This window comes from Malaya genurostris, chromosome 1 (genome assembly GCF_030247185.1).
Source record: "Malaya genurostris strain Urasoe2022 chromosome 1, Malgen_1.1, whole genome shotgun sequence".
Classification (NCBI taxonomy): domain Eukaryota; kingdom Metazoa; phylum Arthropoda; class Insecta; order Diptera; family Culicidae; genus Malaya; species Malaya genurostris.
In genome coordinates this window covers 37,666,221-37,687,659 of record NC_080570.1, presented here as the reverse complement: position 1 = coordinate 37,687,659, position 21,439 = coordinate 37,666,221, and the positions used below count along the sequence as shown (strand labels likewise).

The window sequence follows — 21,439 nt, the reverse complement described above, 5'->3', positions numbered from 1 at the left end:
GATTTGAGAAAAATGTTGCATGGTCTTGAACACCAACACAAACAAGCTAAACGATCTCTCTTCAGGTCATCAAAAATTCTCATTTTCGAAAGTGTATTTTGCAGAAATACGAAAAAACGCCTTTTTTGTGTTCAACATTTGTGTAATTCGATTGATATTTGGAAGTTTGAAAGAGTCTTTCAAACTTCCAAATATCAATCGAATTGGATGATAGAAGAAGTAGTAGCGAAGTTGAGGTTCGAAACTCAGATTAAGATTTAATTCTGTAATTTTGGAACTGACCTCTTTTCAGAGTCCAGGTTCCAAATTTAATTCTAGAACTGAAGTCTGAACTTAAATTCAGAACCTGAATTATGGAACAGAATCCAGCCACAAATTCTAGTTCCAGAATCCATGTTCCAAATTTAGTTCCAGCAAGCAGACTCGTAATTCTGAAACTGAAAATTTAGTTATATAATCCTTAAGCTGACTTCAGTAAAAAGTAAGTTTTGAAACTGAATTCATGAATTAAATTCTGATTCAGAACTCAGTTCCAAATTTATGGAATAGATCTGAACAACGAACCAAAATTTTGGAACTGAGTTCTGAATCAGAATTTTACTTCTGAATTCAGCATCAGAACCTACTTCCTGAATTCAGCTTAAGGATTTTATTACTAAATTAAGTTTTAGAGTTCATTTGCAGAATTGTGAACCTGCGTGCTGGAACTAAATTCGAAACATGGATTTTTAATAGAATCTAGATCTAAAATTATTATCTTAAATTTTGCTTCTGATTTTTGATGTTTAATTCCTGTCTCAAAAGTCTAGTTCTAGAATTCCGAACTAGGATTTAGTCTGAGAATCCTAGTTTCAAATTCTAAACCTGTATTCTCGAATAACATTCTGAAACTACATTCTAAACGTGAAATTAGGTTCAGAATTCAGGAGAACCAGAAAGTTCTAAATTTAACTCTAAAATTCAGTTTAAGTAAAATTCAGTTCAATAATCTGTTATTGTATGGTCCTCACAACAACGTTCAGTTCCGTCTAAAGCACAAGAAGAAATGATCGATTTTGGACCTTTTATAGTCGTCTAGTTGAACATCGGTAATGATATGTGCCTTGCTTGACTACCTCAAAACCGTCTTCCGAGTGTATAAAAAAAGCTAGAAAGGCGTTCCAAAACTATCTCAGCCTGTTGAAAATTTAATCCAAAATTGCTGATCATTTTTATGATGGCATGGAGAAAGAATTATGTTGTTCCGTTTGGTACAATTCGAGATATTTACGATTGAATTCTACCCATTTTCCACGCGGCAAGTTTTGAAAAGGTGCTTCATAGTAAAGTGAGACGCATTCACGTCAATATACGACTTAAATATTACAAACTGTTTATTTTTAATAATAGTTGTGCATAGAGACCGTGTCACAATCAGAGACGCGCTGAGAGGAAGCCAAAAGGAATCAAACGAATCGTCAAACCTGAACTAAACAAAATAAACATAGTTTGTGGCTTAGGTTTACAAAATTTCATCCATTTATCTCTTAAGTTTGTATTTTAAGGAAATCGAAAGAAAAACGAACAGTGGTAAAAGTTCTGTCCAAACGATGTTTGCCAAATTGAGTAGCACACTTCCCTTTAATTTAATATATTTTTTACTGTTCTAAAAAATCAAGCCAAATTCTAACACAAATTCAAGTGTCTATAACAGGGTCTCTAGTCGTGTAGTCCTACGTCAACAGTTCTAACAACACCCCTCCGGGCTGTCCCTAGCAGCTTTCATTGATATTGTAATATATATAAATGAATTGGTTTGTAATTTATTCACCCGATTTTGTGTCGCCCGGATAGCTCAGTCGGTAGAGCGTTGGACTTTTAATCCAACGGTCTAGGGTTCAAGTCCCTATTCGGGCGCGCTGTGAATATTTTTTGTTGCAATCTCTCATGAAATTAGGTAAGTGGCGGCACGTGGTAACTATTTTTTTAGAAATACCTCAATTACTTTTAGTGTAGAATGCAATATATCACTATTTTTACTTTGATTAAGATTCCAAGCGGAAAAAAACTAAATCAAAATCGATTTGGGTTAAACTTCTACCGGGAATACTGCATTTTCAATTATTCCGGTATTGCCCTTAAGTATGGCATCAAAATGATCTTACATCACAGAACACGGTTCGGAGCATCAAAATCAGTTATGTTCACCATTTTATTTCTCTGGGAATGATCAGTCGTAGAATTTACAAGCTGATTGGTGGTGTATCATAAACAAATTAAGTCATCGTTACTGATTTTCCACGTTAGTTCATTTTATGAGCCTTGTTGTTTCGAATTAAGTAAGTTTTTAATCGCCAAACGCTGATAATTTCTGAGGCGAAACGTTAATTGACGTAAAATCGGGTTCCTTCAATTTATACTGAATTTTACCCGGATTCCTCTTTTAAAGAAAAGAAAACTCACGAAACTAACAAAGTGCTGAACAGTCACCATTTGTGGCTAAACATCCAACTGAAATCTTAACAATTAAAATTTATTTCATTTTGATATAAATAATACAGAAAAAGGGAAAATAAAAAAAAGGGGATGGGTGATATCAGAGACATAACCGTACAATGTGAGTAGAAATAAAAAGTGTTTTTCGAGTTTTTCGTTTGTGTTGAACAAAGCTGAGTGCCTGGATCTGAACTTACCTGGATGTTACTGGATCTGGAGTTCCAGATCCAATCTCAGATTCATGATCTGCAACTTCCAGTTCCCGGGATCTAAATCCCGAAGGTTCATGTTCAAAACCAGGATGTGGACCAAGACAAATTATATGGTAAGTCTAGGTCCAGGTTCATATCCAAAACCTGGAGCTGGATCAGAACCTATAACTAGAGTAGTATGGTATGGTATCTGATCCACGGATGTATTCTGGGCTAGAATCTAAGTTCGGATTTTTAATTTCAAGCTTCAAAATTCAGGTGTAAAATCAAGTTCTAGAATGAAATTTCATTCCCAAGAATTTCTCCTGATCTGTAATCATGATATGAATTCTGAAGCTGGATTCTGGGCTTGAATTTCTTAACGGTATTCCGAACAGGAATTCTGGAACCCAATTCAAGAAATGGATCCAATCTGGCTTCGAATTTCGTGGCTGAATTCTGAACTTGAATTCTGATATCGAATTCAAGAATTGAGCTCTGGTCCTGGACTCCAAATCCCAAATCTGAACCAGATTCAGCAACTAAATTTCGGGCCAGAAACCGGTATTCTGGAACTTAAAACTCAGATTTCGGATAACCCTCAGTACCGGAATTTTGGCACCGAATTCTAAATCTGGATTCTAATCTGAACTTGAATTTTGAACCCAGAATTTTGAATCAAAATTCAGATACAGAATCTAGTTTTAGGATCCCGGTCCAGAACTAAATTCTACAATTCAGTTTCATTTCCAGAATCCAGAATTCTGGTACTGAAAACTGAAATAGGAAATGAATCCTCGACTGGGGTTCTAAAATTCAATCTAATTCTAATCTGAACTTGAATTTTAAATCTAGAATTAAGTTTCAAAATTTAGACACAGAATCTAGTTTCAGGATCCCGGTCCAGAACCAAATTCAACAATTCAGTTTCAATTCCAGAATTCTGGAACTGAATACTGAAACGGAAAATGAATCCTCGACCGGGATTCTAGAATTTAATTGCCGAACTGAGTACTAGATTCTGAAGCTGAATTTTAGTTTTAGAATTCCAATCCAGAATTAAATTCAAAAATCAGTTCCAGAATTCAAAAATCAGTCCTAATTCGGAAGCTCTGATCAAAAATTCTAGTAACCCGGAGTTGTGGAACCGAATTTTGGATGTGTGGTTCAGCTTCAACTTCAAAATTTAGATCCAGAATCAAGTTCTAGAATTCAGTTTCATTTTCAGAATCCTATCCAGAATAATTTGTACTAAAAAGGAATTCTTGACATGGATTCATTACTGGATTCTGATTTCATATTTAGTTCCAAAATGTGAGTTCTGGACCGGAATCCCCGAACCTGAGTTCTGAAGTTGGATTCTAGGCCTTGATTCGAAAACTCTAATCTAGACTAACTTGAATTCATGAGCTGGATTTCTAGTCTGAATTCTGAACTTGAATTCAGGAATTGACCTTAGAAACAGGGTTTAGGATCTCAGTTCTGTACAGGAGTTCTGGAACTAAAACTCGCTTTCCAGGTAACCCTCAGGACCGAAATTTTGGTACCGAATTCGGGGTCTGCATTCCAATCTGAGCTTGAATTTTTAATCCAGAATTAAGTTTCAAAACTTGGATACCGAATATAGTTTCAGGATCCAGGTCCCGAATCAAGTTTTTCAATTCAGTTTCATTTCCACAATTCAAAATCCAGAGCTCGGAAACTGAATACTAAAACTGCAAATTAATGCTCAACCGGGATTCTAGAGCTTAATTCCGGGATTGTGAAGCTGGGGTGGAATCATGTAAGGTGATAAGTGACTATCACCTCCTGGTGATTAAGAGGTGATCACCAGAATGTTTGGAATCACCGAAGGTGATCACTTTTACTATCACCATCACCGGTGATTGAGCTAACTTCACCCATATATCACCTGTCAAGAAACGTCAATCGTTCAGGAGTTAAATATGAAAATGGCGTATACCGTTGAAATTAGAAAGAGTAATATATGAAAGTGGCGTATACCCACATAATATTCAAAAATCTGAAAGTTTAATTTTCAATTCTTTTCATTAATCTACCCATGTTCTAGCACAAGCTTCATAATTTTTTAATAAACCACATAATGTTAACAACGTTGACAAACTGGCTTAAAAATACATGAATAGGTCATACGGTCATATAATGTCATGTAATACTAGAATTGATTTTTTTTAACATGCTACGTCAACCTCACAGAATGTTTTTCCGCCCATTAACGGAAGTTGACTGGTCGTCTGAGTCGTACTTAAAACTACTTGAAGGTAGGTGATTCATAATGAAAACAAACTAATTTCCGAAAGGCGAATGAGCATTTGTGATTGTAAGTGAGCTGTCAGAAAGGTTCATAAAGAAATTAGTTGTTCATATGCTTGTTTCATATGTTACACTAGATTTGTTTTTCGTGTTTATTTTGATATGCAAAAGTGTTCGTTAAAGTTGACAAAATGTTTTTTTTTGAACGATTTATTTTTATATAATTTTGAAAATCGTGTTTTTGTTTGGTAAACATTAAAAATCTTATTATACATATGTAATGTTTTTTTGTTAATTAAGTACAAATAAATAACAAAAAACATAAAATGTGTATTAGTAAATACACTCACAATGCATTCAAGAAAGGTATACAACATTAATTTCGAATACAATTATGTGTAATGCAAAAACCAAAATCGTTTTCGTATTCAACGGTGGCACTACACCGGTGTAGGGCAAAAAAGGATGAGTTGAAACGAGTATAGTCGGTACTACACTGCACCAGTGCAGCGCTAAAAATGAACGGTCTAAGAAGTTCGTTATCGTTCGAAGTAACATTACAATAAACAAGCAATTTCCTTTTTAAACCATAGTTGTAGCCTGAACTCATTTTCCTTGTGCGACAGTAAATAAATGAAATCATTGAGAATAATTTTTATTTACGGGAAATGCTTTTCATTCACGGGTTCATCGAAACATCAATATTATAATATGAGCTGCACTTTGCTATACGATATTCAATTGAAGTTGTTATTGATCACAATTTCGTGCACATTTCATTTACCGAACAATTTTAAAGGAATATGTGGATGCAATCGACGGCAATGCAATCAAATTTACATGTCTGCACTTCATCTGGAGCGGTTAGATTCCGACTGTTTTCGTTTAGCAACACAAAATATAAAATCTCACTGTTATTAAACATAAACATCCTATCTATGTTTAGTAATAACGAATTTATATCACCGTTTAGCAGCACTCATTTTCTATATTGTAAGAACGCAAAAATACAAAAGGAATTATTCTGATAAGTGACAACAAAAAAGCTATCACCGGTGTTTTGACATAAAGGTGATGATTAAGTGGTGACAATCACCTTACGTGATTCCAAAAAATAAGCGCTAAGTGAGCCCTCTCGCAGTGTTGACAGAAGTGGGTGATTATCACCTTACATGATTCCAAATTTTCAAAAGTGATAGTCACCTGGTGATAATCACCTTACATGATTCCACCCCTGAATTTTAGTGCTAGAATTCTAATCCAGAATTAAATTCCAAAATTCAGTTCCAGAATCCAGAAATCGGTTATAGTTCTAAAGCTCAGTTCAATAATTCCAGGGACCTGGAGTTTTGGAACCGAATTTTGGATTTGTGGTTCTGGTCTGAACCTGAATTTTAAAGTCTGGAATTCAGCATTGAAATCCCGGCCCTGAATTAAGTTCTAGAATTTATTTTCATATCCAGAATCCAAGGTCCGGAACTATGGAATTGGAAATAAAAATTGAGATCTTGATATGAATTCCGAGACAGAACTCTACTGAAACTGATTACTGGATTCTGAATTCAAATTCTGATTCAAAAATTTGGGTTCATGATCCTAATTATTGACCTGAATTTTTGAAAGGTATTCCGAATTCGTATTCTGGAACCCAATCTAAAATTTGATTCGAAAACTTTAATCTGGACTTGAATTCAGGAATTGACTTCAGAAACTGGGCTCAGGATCTCAGTTCTGGACAGGAGTTCTGGAACTAAAACTCAGATTCCAGGTAACCCTCAGGACCGAACTCGGGATCTGGATTCTAATCTGAACTTAAATTTTGAATCCAGAATTAAGTTCAAAACTTAGATACCGAATATAGTTTTAGGATTCTGCGCGATATTTAAGTTTTAGAAGTTTTAGAATCCAAAATTCTGGATCTGAATACTGAAACTGAAAATTAATCCTCAACCGGGATTCTATAGCTCAGTTCCGGAACTGAACTACATAACTTGATTACTGGATTCTGAAGCTGAATTTTAGTTATGAAATTCCAATCTAGAATTCAATTCCAAATTTTAGTTCCAGTTTCAAAGTTCAAAGTAGGAATACTGCACAGGACCTTCAAGGCCTGCAATTTTGGAACCGAATTTTGGATGTATGATTCTGGTCTGAGCCAAAATTCAGCTTCAAATTTCAGGTCCATAATCAAGTTCTAGAATTCCGTTTCGTGTCCAAATTCCAAGGTTCGGAATTCTGGAATTGAAAATAGGATCCATAAAAAAATTTTTGACATGGATTCTGAAACAGAACTCTACCGGAACTGATTACTGGATTCTGAATTTAAATTTTAGTTCCCAAAATTTTGGTTCTGGAGCGAAATTTTTGACTGAATTATGATCCGATTTTTGAACTCAGATTTCTGATTTTTTGAGTGGTATTCCGATCCTGAAATGTGAAATCGTATTCAAGTTTTGAATTCTGGGTCATGATTCTAAAACACACATCTGGGCTTGAATTCAGGAACTGAATTCCGGGACAGAATTTTGAGTTTGAATTTCTGGACCTCAAATCGGGATAGAAATTCTGGACAGGAGTTTGTAGATTTCGGGTAACCCTCATGACCGGAGTTTTGGTACCGAAGTATGGGTCTTGATTCTGATCTGAACTTGAATTTTACATCCAAAATTTAGATTCAGATCCAGGTCTAGAATTAAGTTCTACAATTCAGTTCCATTTTCAGAATAAAAAAAAAAGAATTCTGGAACTGAATACCAAACTAAATACTAAATACTGAACTCTAGATTACTGAATTGTGAACCAGAATTTAAGTACTGGATTCCCAATTCAGAACTCAATTCAAAAATCCAGAAATCAGTTCCAGTTGTAATGTTAAGTTCAAGAATTCTATGAACCTGGAGTTTTGGATGTGGGATTCTGGTGTGAACCTGACTTTTAGATCCACAATTCAGATTCAACGTTCAGGTCCAGTATAGAGATCTAGAATTCAGTTTAATTTCCAAAATCCAAATTCCAGAATTCCAGATCTCAAAACTGGCATTAGAAAGAATTCTTGATCTGGACTCTGAAACTCTACTGGAACTGATTACTGGACTCTGAATCCAACCTTCAGTTCCATAATATAGTTCAAGAATTCTGGATTCTGGACCTAATTAAATTTTGAAACGAAATTTAGAGCTGGAACTGAATCTTATATCAATTTTCTAGAACTGATAGCTAGACTTTGAAAATGAGCTGTAGAACCCAACTTTGGATCCAGAATGTTCAAAATTCCAGAATTCAATTTCATTTTACTGAATCCAAGAACCAGAATTCTAGTACTAAAAATTAATGCTTGACCTGTATTATGAAACACAACTGTACTGGATTCTGAATTTGAGTTTTAGTTCCAGAACTCAGTTCAAGAATTCAGAATTCTAGACATAAATTGGAATATAAAACTGAATTCTAGATCTAGTTTCTGGTACTGGTACCTGGACCAAGATTCTGTAAATGTGTTTTGGAACTAAACCTGCATTAAAGGCCTAGAACTAAATTCTGGAGCTCTGGAACAAATTGGCTCTGTTGTCCGAGTACGAGAAAGGTAAGCACGCGACGTGAGTTTTCCGCTTTATTACTCATTGATTCCAGTAATGTTAGGAAACTTAAAATTTTTAATTATTTTTGATTTTCTAATACAACTACAAATTTCTTGTAATTTCACATCAGCACTATCCAAACAAAACTAGCGGCTTCGCTATAATCAACAGTGTAATAAATTTGGAACACTGTAAAATGAATCAGCGTGAGCTCCAAGGCCTACTTCGATCTGTACAACAGCGTGTGAGTAACTGACGGAAGAAAAAAGGCGGGTGGGTAATGTCAGAGACATAACTGGATGTCGTGAATACGAAAACAAATGACATGTTCCTTAACACTTCCGAATATCAAATAGTTGATCAATTGTATGAATTATGCAAGCATTCCCCTTTTCCACATTTTTCGCAAAAACAAAGAAGGCTTCACTTGATCTCGATTACTGTGAATTTCACACAGCGAAAAGTGCAAGAATCTAACCAAACTGTTCTACATTTGCACTAAACTGAGGATATTTTCTTTCGATTTGCGAACAACACATCCTAATAGTTCTTCAGAAAACTTTTAGAGCCATTAGAACGGCTGATTTTTTATAATGCTTTCCAACGATGCTTATTCATCCATCGAAATGACTGGCAGCTGTGACGTAATCACTCTTATCGGAAGCGAAACTAGCTTTGCAAACGGCACAAAATACATCTGCTCGCATTGGCGATAGAATCCAAACTGATTAGATTTTTGTTAGGAGCTTTCTTTTACGTGATTTCGTTTGTAGCATTTTCACTAATGGGCGGTCCTAACGGCTATAAAAATAGTCGCATACAGAATATTAATGTCGATTATTTTATTTCGCATTTGCAAATTTATTGAAAAAAAAAACTATCAATATGCTGTAGGGATTCATTTCCAGCATTCAGAAGGGACAAATTGCGTAATTCTCTACGATATTAAACTCGGAACATTTTCGCAAAAAAAAGCTTCACTTGATCTCGATTACTGTGAATTTCACACAGCGAAAAGTGCACAAATCTAACCAAATTGTTCTTGATTTGCACTAAACTGAGGATAATTACCTGCGGTTTGCGAAAAACAAATCCTAATAGTTCTTTAGAAAAATTTTAGAGCCATTAGAACGGCTGATTTTTTATAATGCTCTCCAACGTTGCTTTTTCATCCATCGAAATGACTGGCAGCTGTGACGTAATCGCTCTTGTCGAAAGCGAAACTAGCTGTGCAGACGACACAAAACACATCTGCTCGCAGTGGCGATAGAATCCAAACTGATTCAATTTTTGTTAAGAGTTTCCTTTATGTGATTTCGTTTGTAGCTTTTTCACTAATGGGCGGTCCTAACGGCTATAAAAATAGCCGCATACAGAATTTTTATGTCGATTATTTCATTTCGGATTTGCATAATTTATTGAAAAAAAACTATCAATATGCTGTAGGGATTCATTTCCAGCATTCAGAAGGGTCAAATTGCGTAATTCTCTACGATATTAAACTCGGAACATTTTTCGCAAAAAAAGGCTTCACTTGATCTCGATTACTGTGAATTTCACACAGCGAAAAGTGCACAAATCTAACCAAATTGTTCTTGATTTGCACTAAACTGAGGATAATTACCTGCGATTTGCGAAAAACAAATCCTAATAGTTCTTTAGAAAAATTTTAGAGCCATTAGAACGGCTGATTTTTTATAATGCTCTCCAACGTTGCTTTTTCATCCATCGAAATGACTGGCAGCTGTGACGTAATCGCTCTTGTCGAAAGCGAAACTAGCTGTGCAGACGACACAAAACACATCTGCTCGCAGTGGCGATAGAATCCAAACTGATTCAATTTTTGTTAAGAGATTTCCTTTTGTGTGATTTCGTTTGTAGCTTTTTCACTAATGGGCGGTCCTAACGGCTATAAAAATAGCCGCATATAGAATTTCAATGTCGATTATTTCATTTCGGATTTGCATAATTTATTGAAAAAAAACTATCAATATGCTGTAGGGATTCATTTCCAACATTCAGAAGGGTCAAATTGCGTAATTCTCTACGATATTAAACTCGGAACATTTTTCGCAAAAAAAGGCTTCACTTGATCTCGATTACTGTGAATTTCACACAGCGAAAAGTGCACAAATCTAACCAAATTGTTCTTGATTTGCACTAAACTGAGGATAATTACCTGCGATTTGCGAAAAACAAATCCTAATAGTTCTTTAGAAAAATTTTAGAGCCATTAGAACGGCTGATTTTTTATAATGCTCTCCAACGTTGCTTTTTCATCCATCGAAATGACTGGCAGCTGTGACGTAATCGCTCTTGTCGAAAGCGAAACTAGCTGTGCAGACGACACAAAACACATCTGCTCGCAGTGGCGATAGAATCCAAACTGATTCAATTTTTGTTAAGAGATTTCCTTTTATGTGATTTCGTTTGTAGCTTTTTCACTAATGGGCGGTCCTAACGGCTATAAAAATAGCCGCATATAGAATTTCAATGTCGATTATTTCATTTCGGATTTGCATAATTTATTGAAAGAGACTATCAATATGCTGTAGGGATTCGTTTCTAGCATTCAGAAGGACCAAATTGAGGAACTCACTACGATATTCACCACTTTTGGAAACATTTTTCTTGAACGATTTGTTGTACAGCAGCAGCTATTTTCTTCTCTTCCTCAGAACGCGTTCTGATTGGCTGGTGTTGACATGGGTCAAATGAGATAGGTTTTTCAATAGTGTACTATTGAAATACTTCAATGCTCTTGCTATACACGTTTAAGTTGAAAAATTTCGATTCTATTGGTAGTTAGATTATATAAATCCTTCCACAGATCACTGAGCTATGAGCTTTCAAAATACGAGAAAGGCAAACGCGCCATATGAATTATCCTCTTTGATACTCGTTTATACCAAACATTTCAGAAAAGTTTAATTTTGAACTATTTGAGATTATGTCACACAACTGAAAATTTTATCATAAAATTGTGATCATATTTCCGATGGCATGTAGCAAAAATTATGTTGATTCGTTAGATACAACAAGAGATATTCACGATCAAAAACTTATCACTCTCTCAGAGGGTAAATTTTGAAAAGGCACCCCATAGTAAAGTAAGTCGTATTCACGACAAAAGTAAACTAGAAGAGACTACTCCAGCATTACAGACAACGACGAGTGGAGTCTTATTGGAAAATCGGAAATTTTTATCTGTGCAGATTGAGAGATGATAGTGTTAGTTATTATTACTAGTTGATTAGAAGGATTGCTAATAGTACCGTAATAATCAAAAGAGAGGTGTAAACAAAGAGAATCTGTCATTTGCACTTAGGTTGTAATGAAAATTCTAACCAGATTTCATATGCGTGCTATTAAATTTCAGTCAAATGACGAATTACATCAAATATAAAGCGCATGATAATGCACACAATTGTTCTATCTACCCACCTGTACTCCCCTCACCAATAAGCAAGTACGCACAGGCAAAGCTAATCTTCCAGGACAATGAACGGGAGTTTCTCCGATTCTACCGTCTCTTATTCACCCGTCCACCATCCATGGCACGAACACAGCACTCAATAATTCTGATTCCTGGAATGAACAAATCCATTCTTATCTAACTTGTTGCATGCATATAGATAATGCTCAAAGCCGAACACAACCAGTAATGCTGTGAACACGTTACGTTTTCAAGCCCGGGTAGCTCAGTCGGTAGAGCGTTGGACTTTTAATCCAACGGTCTAGGGTTCAAGTCCCTACTCGGGCGGTGTACTTTTTTTTTGATTTAATGTTTTTCTTACAAACAATGCAAGTTTAGAAATTTTATAAAACTCGTTTATTGCGATTTACAAAAACCTGAAAAAAAGATAGCAACAAGAAAAGGATGCCTGCTTGCCTACCATGTAGCCATATGATAGTGCTCCCACAAGATACCAGGCTTCCATCCTTCAAACTGATTCGCAGTGAGTGTTTTGAGTGGGGTGGGTGGTTGTGATTCATACTACCTCCTCTGGTGCTAACTGGATCCGGCAAACAGAACTAAAGTTTTTCTTGTGTCGTCGGTATTTACGCATGAGCAAATATTATGGGTAGACAGATTGTGATGTTATGCGATGCTTCTTCCAGCTTACCTTATTAAGTTTCTCCAGCAGAATCGTTAGTTTGTTTGGGCATAGGATGCGATACAAGCCCGGGTAGCTCAGTCGGTAGAGCGTTGGACTTTTAATCCAACGGTCTAGGGTTCAAGTCCCTATTCGGGCGGAGTTTTTTGGTTTTTAATTATCGAACAATTGCTTATTGTTAGTTTTTATACAAAGTACACCAACTTTTTCAAAAGTATTGGAACAATGTTGTATAAAATGAAGAAAGACCAAATGACAACTTGTATGGATTTTTAACAAATCTCTTAATTTTTTATTAATATGTACTTACTGATAATTTAGATTCCACAGACAAGTTGGACCTTAAAGCAGCTTATTGCCATTGATTGTCGACTAAGTTTGTGAAACATTCCATAAGAGTTATCAGTGCTAGAATATATATATATATAAGTTAGTGATACATTCCATTAGAGATAAAGTTTATTAACATTAATAGCAGAAACACATATGAGTTCCATTTTGGAACTTTTTTGCCTCTATTAATATATCTATCAAAACTAAGAAAATATAATCTACACTCTAGTTTCTTTTTTTATGCGACTTTTTCATCCAAATTTTCGAAGTTATGTAGATTTTCTTGTACGTTATTTCGTTTTTTATGCGGTACGTTTTATCTCCGCAAAAAAGTTGTTCTTCAAAATCATATACCAACATCAACTGAAGATAAATACATTCAAGTCTTAGGTGTAGGTGTTTTGCAAATAGCATTATCTTTACGTCTGCCTAGCGGTTTATGTTGAACCCCGTCAGGTCGGTGGCAGCAGTTCAACATAAACTGCTACGCACGATGAGTCTAAGACGAATCGTAAAATCCAGTGGATTTTAATTTTTTTTTTACAAATTATTATTTCACTTCACAGATTTTACCAGTTTATTTTCTACAAATTTTAGCTAATACCAAATTCAATGTACATAAAAGATCATAGATGTTGGTTTTACGTTTTCCAATATGTTAAATTCGAAAACTTCCACGAAAATGCAGATTTTTTGAGATTTTGATGTAAATATAACATTTTACTCCTAAAATTTTACACATTGCTAAGTTCATGGAGTTGGTAAGCAAAATTTCTTAGACGTGCACTCACGTCTAATCAACGTAAGTGCCTACAACTTCTTCAATTTACAAAATTTTCATGAAAATATCGTTTTTCTTAGATATTTAGTAAATATATAATATAAAATTTTTGAAATTTTAGCTCAGAATAAATTCAGTCGGTTGGTACACGAACATTCTTGAATGCACGCTTAGCTTACAAAATTACAAAAAAAAAAATTAAAATTTTCTGTAAAAATACATAATTTCTTGAGATTTTTAGTAAATATGATAGAATTTCCTGTTAAAAAAAATTAATTGAAGCAATATTCAATCGATTGGTGATCAACAATGCCTAAATGTTCGATATGAATTTCATACTAAGTGTCAAGCAGGTTTAATTTTATTTTAATTTTAAAATTTCTGTGAAAATCTAATTTTTGAATTTTCTTTGGTAAATTTGAAACTTTTTTTCCTTTACATTATAGCTAGTATCAAATTCAATCGATAGGTGTACAAAAATGCTTAGCTGTATTCAGCATTCTTCAAATACTTCTAATATTCTAAAATTTCTTTGAAAATATCAAGTTTTTTGAGACATTTTCAGTAAAGTTGGAATTGATTTCTTCTAGGACATATAGCTGATGTCAAATGCAATCTATTGGTATATAAAAATGCATATGTCGTTGCTTTGAATTTAAATATATGTCGAAAATACGAAGTTTTCGATAATTTATGCTTGGGCTTTTGGTTACGTTTTTGATCAGAACTTTCATTAACAAAGTATAATTGAAAAATATTTTGTTCCATTTATGTTGCGACAGACGTATCTGTGTAATGATAAACAAATTTACAAAATCGGACTTCTAACAGCTGAGATATGGCCAGCCAAAAATAAGCGTTCCCACTTTTCATGGAACCCTTGGTATTCCGCGTAACCTTTTATCCCCTTGGTATTCGGAGTGTTAAATAAGTGTACTTCAACGTACAAAAAAAAATATTGTTGCATAATTCCGATAAAAATAGCCTCTTCATGACCAAGTCTAGATTTCCGGGAGGTAAAAAACGGGCAAACCGACTGGATTTTAAAATTTAAGGAGCAAGCCACTTTGCAAGCGTATAAGTAATGTCAGCAATGTGTCATATGGTTGAAAAATAAACAAATTAGTTCATTCTGCTTAAAATTGTAATTCAGGAAAAGCGAAAATCTTAGTCTAAAACTTTTCCGTTTTTCTGGAAACGGCTCGAGAAAAATTATTTCAGTTTCAGTTATTCCTATATGGATTTTCTCTTTTAAGATAAAGATTTACGTAGCTTCTATTAGTAATCCCGCAAAATAGGAACCTTCAATTTAAGGCCATCGTCCAAGTACCATGCGCGCGGGTGGTTTTAGAAAATTTTCGATGGAAATTTTGAAAAATTTGCCAAAACCAAAAACATACAGACCTTTGAAATACTTTTATCTATCCACAGGGTGAAAATGGCTGGAAAATTCGGAGGATTTTCCGAATGTTATCAAAAATAGCTCTGAAAAATGAGTGGTTTTGTGATCTTTCACAATTATCTGGAAAAATAAAGCGATGACATAATTTTTTTTTCAAATAAACCTTATGATGGATACACAGATTACATTCGGACACATTTTTGGAAAACCTTTTCACGCTTTTCATAGAAAATCCACGAATTTCAAAAATTTCCACGAAATCGGTTATATGAAATTCGTTGATTTTCCATGAAAAGCGTGAAAAGGTTTTCCAAAAATGTGTCCGAATGTGATCCTTGTTGCCAGCATAAGGTCTTTTTGAAAAAAAATCTCATCCCATCGAATTATTTGTTCAAATAATTGTGAAAGATTACAAAAAAGCTCATTTCTCAGTGCTATTTTTGATAAGACTCGGAAAATCCTTCGAATTTTCCAGCCATTTTCACCCTGTAGTAAAATAAAAGTATTTCAAAGGTCTGTATGTTTATGGTTTTGTCAAATTTTTCAAAATTTCCATCGAAAAATTCCTAAAACCACCCGGCGCATGGTACTTGGACGATGGCTTAACATGCGAAATACAATGGATATGGAAGGTTGTCGTAAAACTGTTTATTTTTCCGGAAAACTGGTTTTTCCATAAAAAAAATATTTTGTTTTATTTGTTTTGTATAGCGCGATCTAATACAAATGCATTAAAGCAGTGTAGCTAACTTTTTGATTGGGGAGTTAAAATCCTACATTCATAAAATGTAAGCAATTTTTCATCAAACATTGGTGAAAAATTGATCAAAATTGATATTTCATCCAAAAAAGTCAGGCTTAACATTTGTTTGAAAATAAATTATTACTACAAAAGATTGTTTTAAACTCAATAATCGTTCAAGCCACACTTTGATAAACTGGTTGCACTGCATACATAAATACACACCAAATAAAATGTGCGTAATACGCAAATTACCAACACAAGTAAACTTGGTTTACATTTGATCCTTAATGTATGTGCATATACCCTATTAAAATGTACTCCGTTTATGAAATTACTGAGAAATATTGATGATTTATTCCCAATTTCTCCCGTATTGATCATTATCAAGTACAGTTTACATTGTTTAACTATCAGTTGTCTTTTCGCCTTCCAAGATGCATTGACTAATGAAATGACACACGCACACATACACATATTTGCGCTATCGTAGTATACCATTTTCCCACACTACGTCAATGATGCAAAAAATTCTTGTCAGAAGTGGGATTCGAACCCACGCCCTCAGAGAGGACCAGAACGCTCGGATTCACCCGCTCTCTTTATATCGGCAGGCAAGATTGCTCTTGAGTCTGGCGCCTTAGACCGCTCGGCCATCCTGACATGTTGATGAGTGCGGTGCTAGATGCGATACTGTTTCTTGTGTTAGCCCCGTATATCGACTTTGACTTTGACTTGGAACGGTATTTCGGTTTGGGAGCGAGGTGAGAGTGAATATGCGAATGAATGAACGGCAATGAACAACCCCATGCATGGGAAAACACGTGGCGGTAGGCAGCAGCACCACCCAGTAAGCACTCGTAAATGCGGCGTGGTTTTTCGCGCAGAGTTTACCAAGCATCGTAAATGTTATCGATTTTTTTTTTGCTGCTTGGTCTGCTGAATCGTGGGGAGTTTTGTTGCTGTGTAAAAACACAATTTATGTGGACCGACCGAAGAGGTGAGTCCAAGCAGGTGAGGTGTTTCGCTGATTTCGCTTCCGTAATCAGCTAATGAATTAAACATCTTTTATTTTCGTTGTTCGAATCATCTTCATGAGCGGCTGATAATTACCGATTATTTTTTTTATATAATTTTCCTTTTGTATGCGCGCTCATTTTTTTTGGCACTTTCCGTTGGGCAAATCGGGCAAACTTAACTTCGTGTCCGCTGTATGAAGAAGTTGGACAGTGGTCGGTAGTTAGTCGGAGCCGGACGGAGTTAGTTGAAAGTCGACCTTCAAACTGGTGCAAACCTTTCACCCCTCTGTGAGTGCAACTGCGAAAACAATTGTCAAACCATCGTCGTCGCGGCTACGTCGCCAAACACACGAAGTGATTTAGATACCGAACCGAAGTGCTATCAATCAGTATGAAAACAATAACCGAAGTCGGCAAAATGTCGAATGGCGCATTTGGTGGAATTTGCTGATAACGGTCTACCTGTGAAATCCAACATCACAGCCAGTCCTGCGTCAAAAACTGGATCAAGTGGTAACCAAGTGGCACAGCTCGCGGTAGTAGAAGAAGAAGCTAGATCGGTGTATCGGTCATCGTTGTGAACTATCGGAAGGAAGGACTCCCCCTCCACGCCGCAGAAAGTGTGTATGTGTGAGTGACACTAATTGTGAGTAAAACGGAAACGGCGGATCATAGCGTCAATCGAAAATGGATATCCTGGGTGTGGAAAAAGTAGACCACATTGCCGAATTTCGAAAGCTGTTCACACCGGAGTTGTACGAACAAGTAAGGAACATTTGGCAACCATCTAATTACCGTGTGACACGTCAAGTTTCAATCCCCGGAAGTTGAGCAACCGAGGCTTGGCGTGAAACACAGAACCTGCCTCGGCATTTTCTGAATCCAGAGCTCTCTCTGAGTCACCATCCTTTCTTGATGGATTATGTACAGGTTTTGGAATATGCTTTGCATTACGTAATGCCTTTCCTGAGTCATCCAGTGTCCGCGGGGGTGCCCGGGAAACAGGTTGAATCACCGCACGCCGTCACTCACTGCTCCGTTTGTTTGTTTGTTTGTTGCTTTTTTTTTCCTTCACTGGTTTCAGCCTACTACGATGGCAGAGATTGGCTCGCCCTTTCCTTCCTGATTGAATTAATTTGAATTTTGACACGTTTACAGCCTAGAGCTTCGACACGAAAGCTTCTCGTACGTGTGTTCGCTCTGCTGATAAACGACTTGAGCGAAAGAGTTTATCAAGAGGACAGCAATTGATTGCAGTAAAACTCCGTGCCAAACCGATAAGTGGGTTGATAGCAGATTTTCAACTCAGTTCCATACGCGTCGTATTGATCGATTACATGGCGTTTGTGGTGCAGTCTAAAATAAACGTAATTAATTTGGTTCGTTTGTTAATCTACAAACAACCGCCTTTATCAACTAGCATCACAAGTTCGAGTAAACTGCGATAAGCCTAATCCCAGTCTGAAGCGCCGTGACACTATCGGAAGGTTAGTGTGTCTTTGTAGTTTACAGCAAACCTTGATAGACGCCAATAACTTATTTCTCTCGCTCTAGCAGGGACAGCAGGGTAATCGGAGATTGGCTGATCGGTCAAGTGCAATTGCCATCGATTCCACGAACCCACGAGTCTCAATCACTCTTTTGATAAGCAATACAATAAACATAAAAATTTTATCATCTTTCCCCGTGTCCCGAATTGCATTGGAAACATTACTAATCCTGCAAACTTTGATTCGAAAAAATTGCGAAAAAATTCGGCGAATTGGTTTTCGAAAAAGGGAAAGTTCATTTGAGGAATTGTTTATCGAAGAAATTGTTCGACTCTTTCAGTGAATCTATTGTCAAAAACTCTGTTTTAATCCACCTTGTGGTGTGATGATGCCTTTCCCATAATACTTCACTGTTAACAATATAACTGTGATATTCTTGAAAAAAACTTATGATCGAGTCTTGAATAAAAACTCAACGAGTCTTGAATAAAAACTCAACGAGTCTTGAATTTATTCTCTATTTAAATGAGATTGAGATGAGATTTCGTACACAAATTATGCACTGTCTTTAGTGACTAATAACCCGGCTAAAAACTATTTATATTTTTATTATTCAAAGAATAGAAGCGCAAAAGAGTGCACTATCAAATTTTACGAACCATCTTTTCTCTTCAATATGGATTGAGGTAACTCACGAACGAGGATAACGACGCACTGAAACAAAAGACCCGTGTCATAAATAATTAACACTTCTACCAGAAAGTTCACGAAAACGCATGGTAAAGTTCGAGGGTGTTTCAAAACGAAATGGCACCATCAACAAACCGAGATATCAATCAAACCCCGCTTTGCCCTCTTTTCCACTGCTTTTGCCCCTCTTTCACCTAATCGATTTTTGAACAAAAGGAACATTCGGCGAATCGGCTTTCGAAAAAAGTGCTCACGGAACGACCGAAATTAGCTCTGCGCCTCATTCGTATTACTGTTTTTGAATTAGTTGATTTTAATAACAAAATTTTCAAAATAACTATGAAATTAGTTAAAATTGAGAATTTAATTTGCTGAAAAAAACTCTTATTTTTAGGAATGTGTTTAGTTGGCAAAAATCCTGTACACAAACCAGCAATATTTCAATCCAACACGAAATTCTCATTGACAACTAATTTTGTAATTAAAATCTGAAAATTTGTTTCTATTTATCTATCACCATCATTACTGAAGGACAGCACAAAGAAAACAGAAATGAAATTGGTTTTACTAACAAGTTTATTAGCCAAAAACTCATGAGAAGTGTCAAAGCAAAACAATCCATTAAAAATCTAAAAGGGACAGTCTTGTTGAAACTGCTTGCAAATTGTTTAGATGTTTTTCGCATGTGTTACGATTTATCCATATATAAATTTCTAAACCGATATGTAAAAATGACGTAAACTGTTAGCGGAAAGTGTATTTATTCAGAATTTTTGCGAATTTCCAACCTTCCGTGCTACGCCGTCCGGTGTACGACTTGTATTCGGTTTTTGTTTTCCGAGTGCTCAAAGTTTTCAGTGAGAGAGTCGATTTCGCGATGTCGAATGAAGAAAACAGCGATTTAGACAAAAAAATTCAAAAAGAAGTTTATGTTTCGCTTATGTCTTTTCCTCCAATACAACATCGTATTTATACCTGCCAATATAGAAAAGATAACCGCGACTGAAATTTTTTTCGGTCGTAGTGTGCCATCTACTGGCTAGTAGTCATTACGGTGTTAACGTTTTTTCGGTGACAGAGCGCCATATAGCTGCAAATTGCAGAAACCAATTCAATCATTTATGTTGGTTGAAAACAACGTTTTATTTCTCTAATTCAACTAAAAAAATAGTTGAATGGAAATGAAGTGTGCCTTAGCTAAGAAATGACAGCACGTTTAATTGGTGAATTCAACTAAAAAAATAGCCATTTCAATAAATATTTTATTATTATTAAGGAAATTAGAATTAAAAAATCTAAATTAGCAAAAGTAAGATTTTTTTAGTTGTCTCAAAAAATAACTAACTAAAATCAGAAAATCAACTAATTTTTTCGCCAAAATGCTGATTTCGGTCTATCCGTGCTGATAAGTTTTTTGTGAAAAAAGTAGCTATCAAACTTTTCGGTGAACTGGCTCTTTCTGGCAATAAAAAAGATAAATGGCTCATTTTTTAATTGATCTTATTTCGGGGAATCGATCTTCGAAGAAATTGCTCATTAAACGAACCTCATCTGTGAAGAATCGCTCATTCGATGGAATGGCTCGTTCGGGAAATTAATATTTGAAAAAATCGGTCTTCGAAAAAGTTACACATTCGGGGAATTGTACTTCGAACAAATGGCTCATAAGGCGAGTTGATTATCAAAGCAATTTCTTTTTCGGCGAAATACTTCTTTCGGTGATATAGCTCATTTAGCGAATTGATCTGCGAAGAAGAAAGTGCTCATTCGGCAGACTTACTTTAGACAAAAAATTTTCATGCAGGACATTGGTCTTCGTTCACCTGGTTCATTCGACGAAGTTAGCTTCTAAAATATGCTAAAATTTGACAAATCGACCATCGAAAAATGGCTAATTCTGGAAATTGCGCTGAACAATTTAACACTTGATGGTTCACTTTTTAAATTTATCTTATCTCGAGGAACCGATCTTCGAAGACGTTGCATTTTTGACGAACTGATCTTTCAGCTGATTCGACGAAATGGCTCTTTTAGTGTTATTCGGCAAATATCTTATTCAGCGAATTGATATTTTTTAGAATTTACTCATTAGACGAAATAATCTGGTCGGTGGATTATCCTATTCGGGAAATTGATCTTTCGGCAAATCGGTCTTTGAAAAAAAAATGCTCTTTCGGAGACTTGTAGTTCGAATAAATGGCGTATTGACTTTCATAGAAATGTCTAACTGGGCGAAATGGCTCATTCAACCAAATGTCTTATTCAGCGAATTGATCTGCGAAGAAGAAATTTCTCATTCGGTAAACTGACTCTGGAAAAAAAACTCTTATTATGTTAATTGATCTT

At 35.5% G+C, this 21,439-nt stretch overlaps 1 protein-coding gene and 4 non-coding genes across 7 annotated transcripts in view; 4 read left to right on the top strand and 1 right to left on the bottom strand.

Annotated features, from left to right (window-relative positions):
• The window catches only part of LOC131437518 (plastin-1), an 82,867-nt gene that overhangs the window by 42,497 nt on the left and 18,931 nt on the right, over positions 1-21,439 (top strand). The window contains exon 1 of one of the 3 annotated variants that reach the window (XM_058606937.1): positions 17,391-17,678. The exons of the other annotated variants lie outside the window; for them this stretch is intronic. Within the exon in view, the coding sequence (XP_058462920.1) occupies positions 17,601-17,678 (78 nt within the window). The 5' untranslated portion in view covers positions 17,391-17,600. Of the gene's footprint in view, positions 1-17,390; positions 17,679-21,439 lie in introns of those variants that run through there. 3 annotated transcript variants of the gene reach the window in all.
• Trnak-uuu (transfer RNA lysine (anticodon UUU)) lies at positions 1,824-1,896 on the top strand. Its single transcript has one exon. It is a non-coding gene; the product is annotated as a tRNA-Lys (tRNA).
• On the top strand, positions 12,209-12,281 carry Trnak-uuu (transfer RNA lysine (anticodon UUU)). The gene has a single exon. It is a non-coding gene; the product is annotated as a tRNA-Lys (tRNA).
• Trnak-uuu (transfer RNA lysine (anticodon UUU)) lies at positions 12,703-12,775 on the top strand. The gene has a single exon. It is a non-coding gene; the product is annotated as a tRNA-Lys (tRNA).
• On the bottom strand, positions 16,430-16,557 carry Trnal-caa (transfer RNA leucine (anticodon CAA)). Its single transcript has 2 exons — positions 16,520-16,557; positions 16,430-16,474 (listed from the first exon to the last, which is right to left on the bottom strand). It is a non-coding gene; the product is annotated as a tRNA-Leu (tRNA).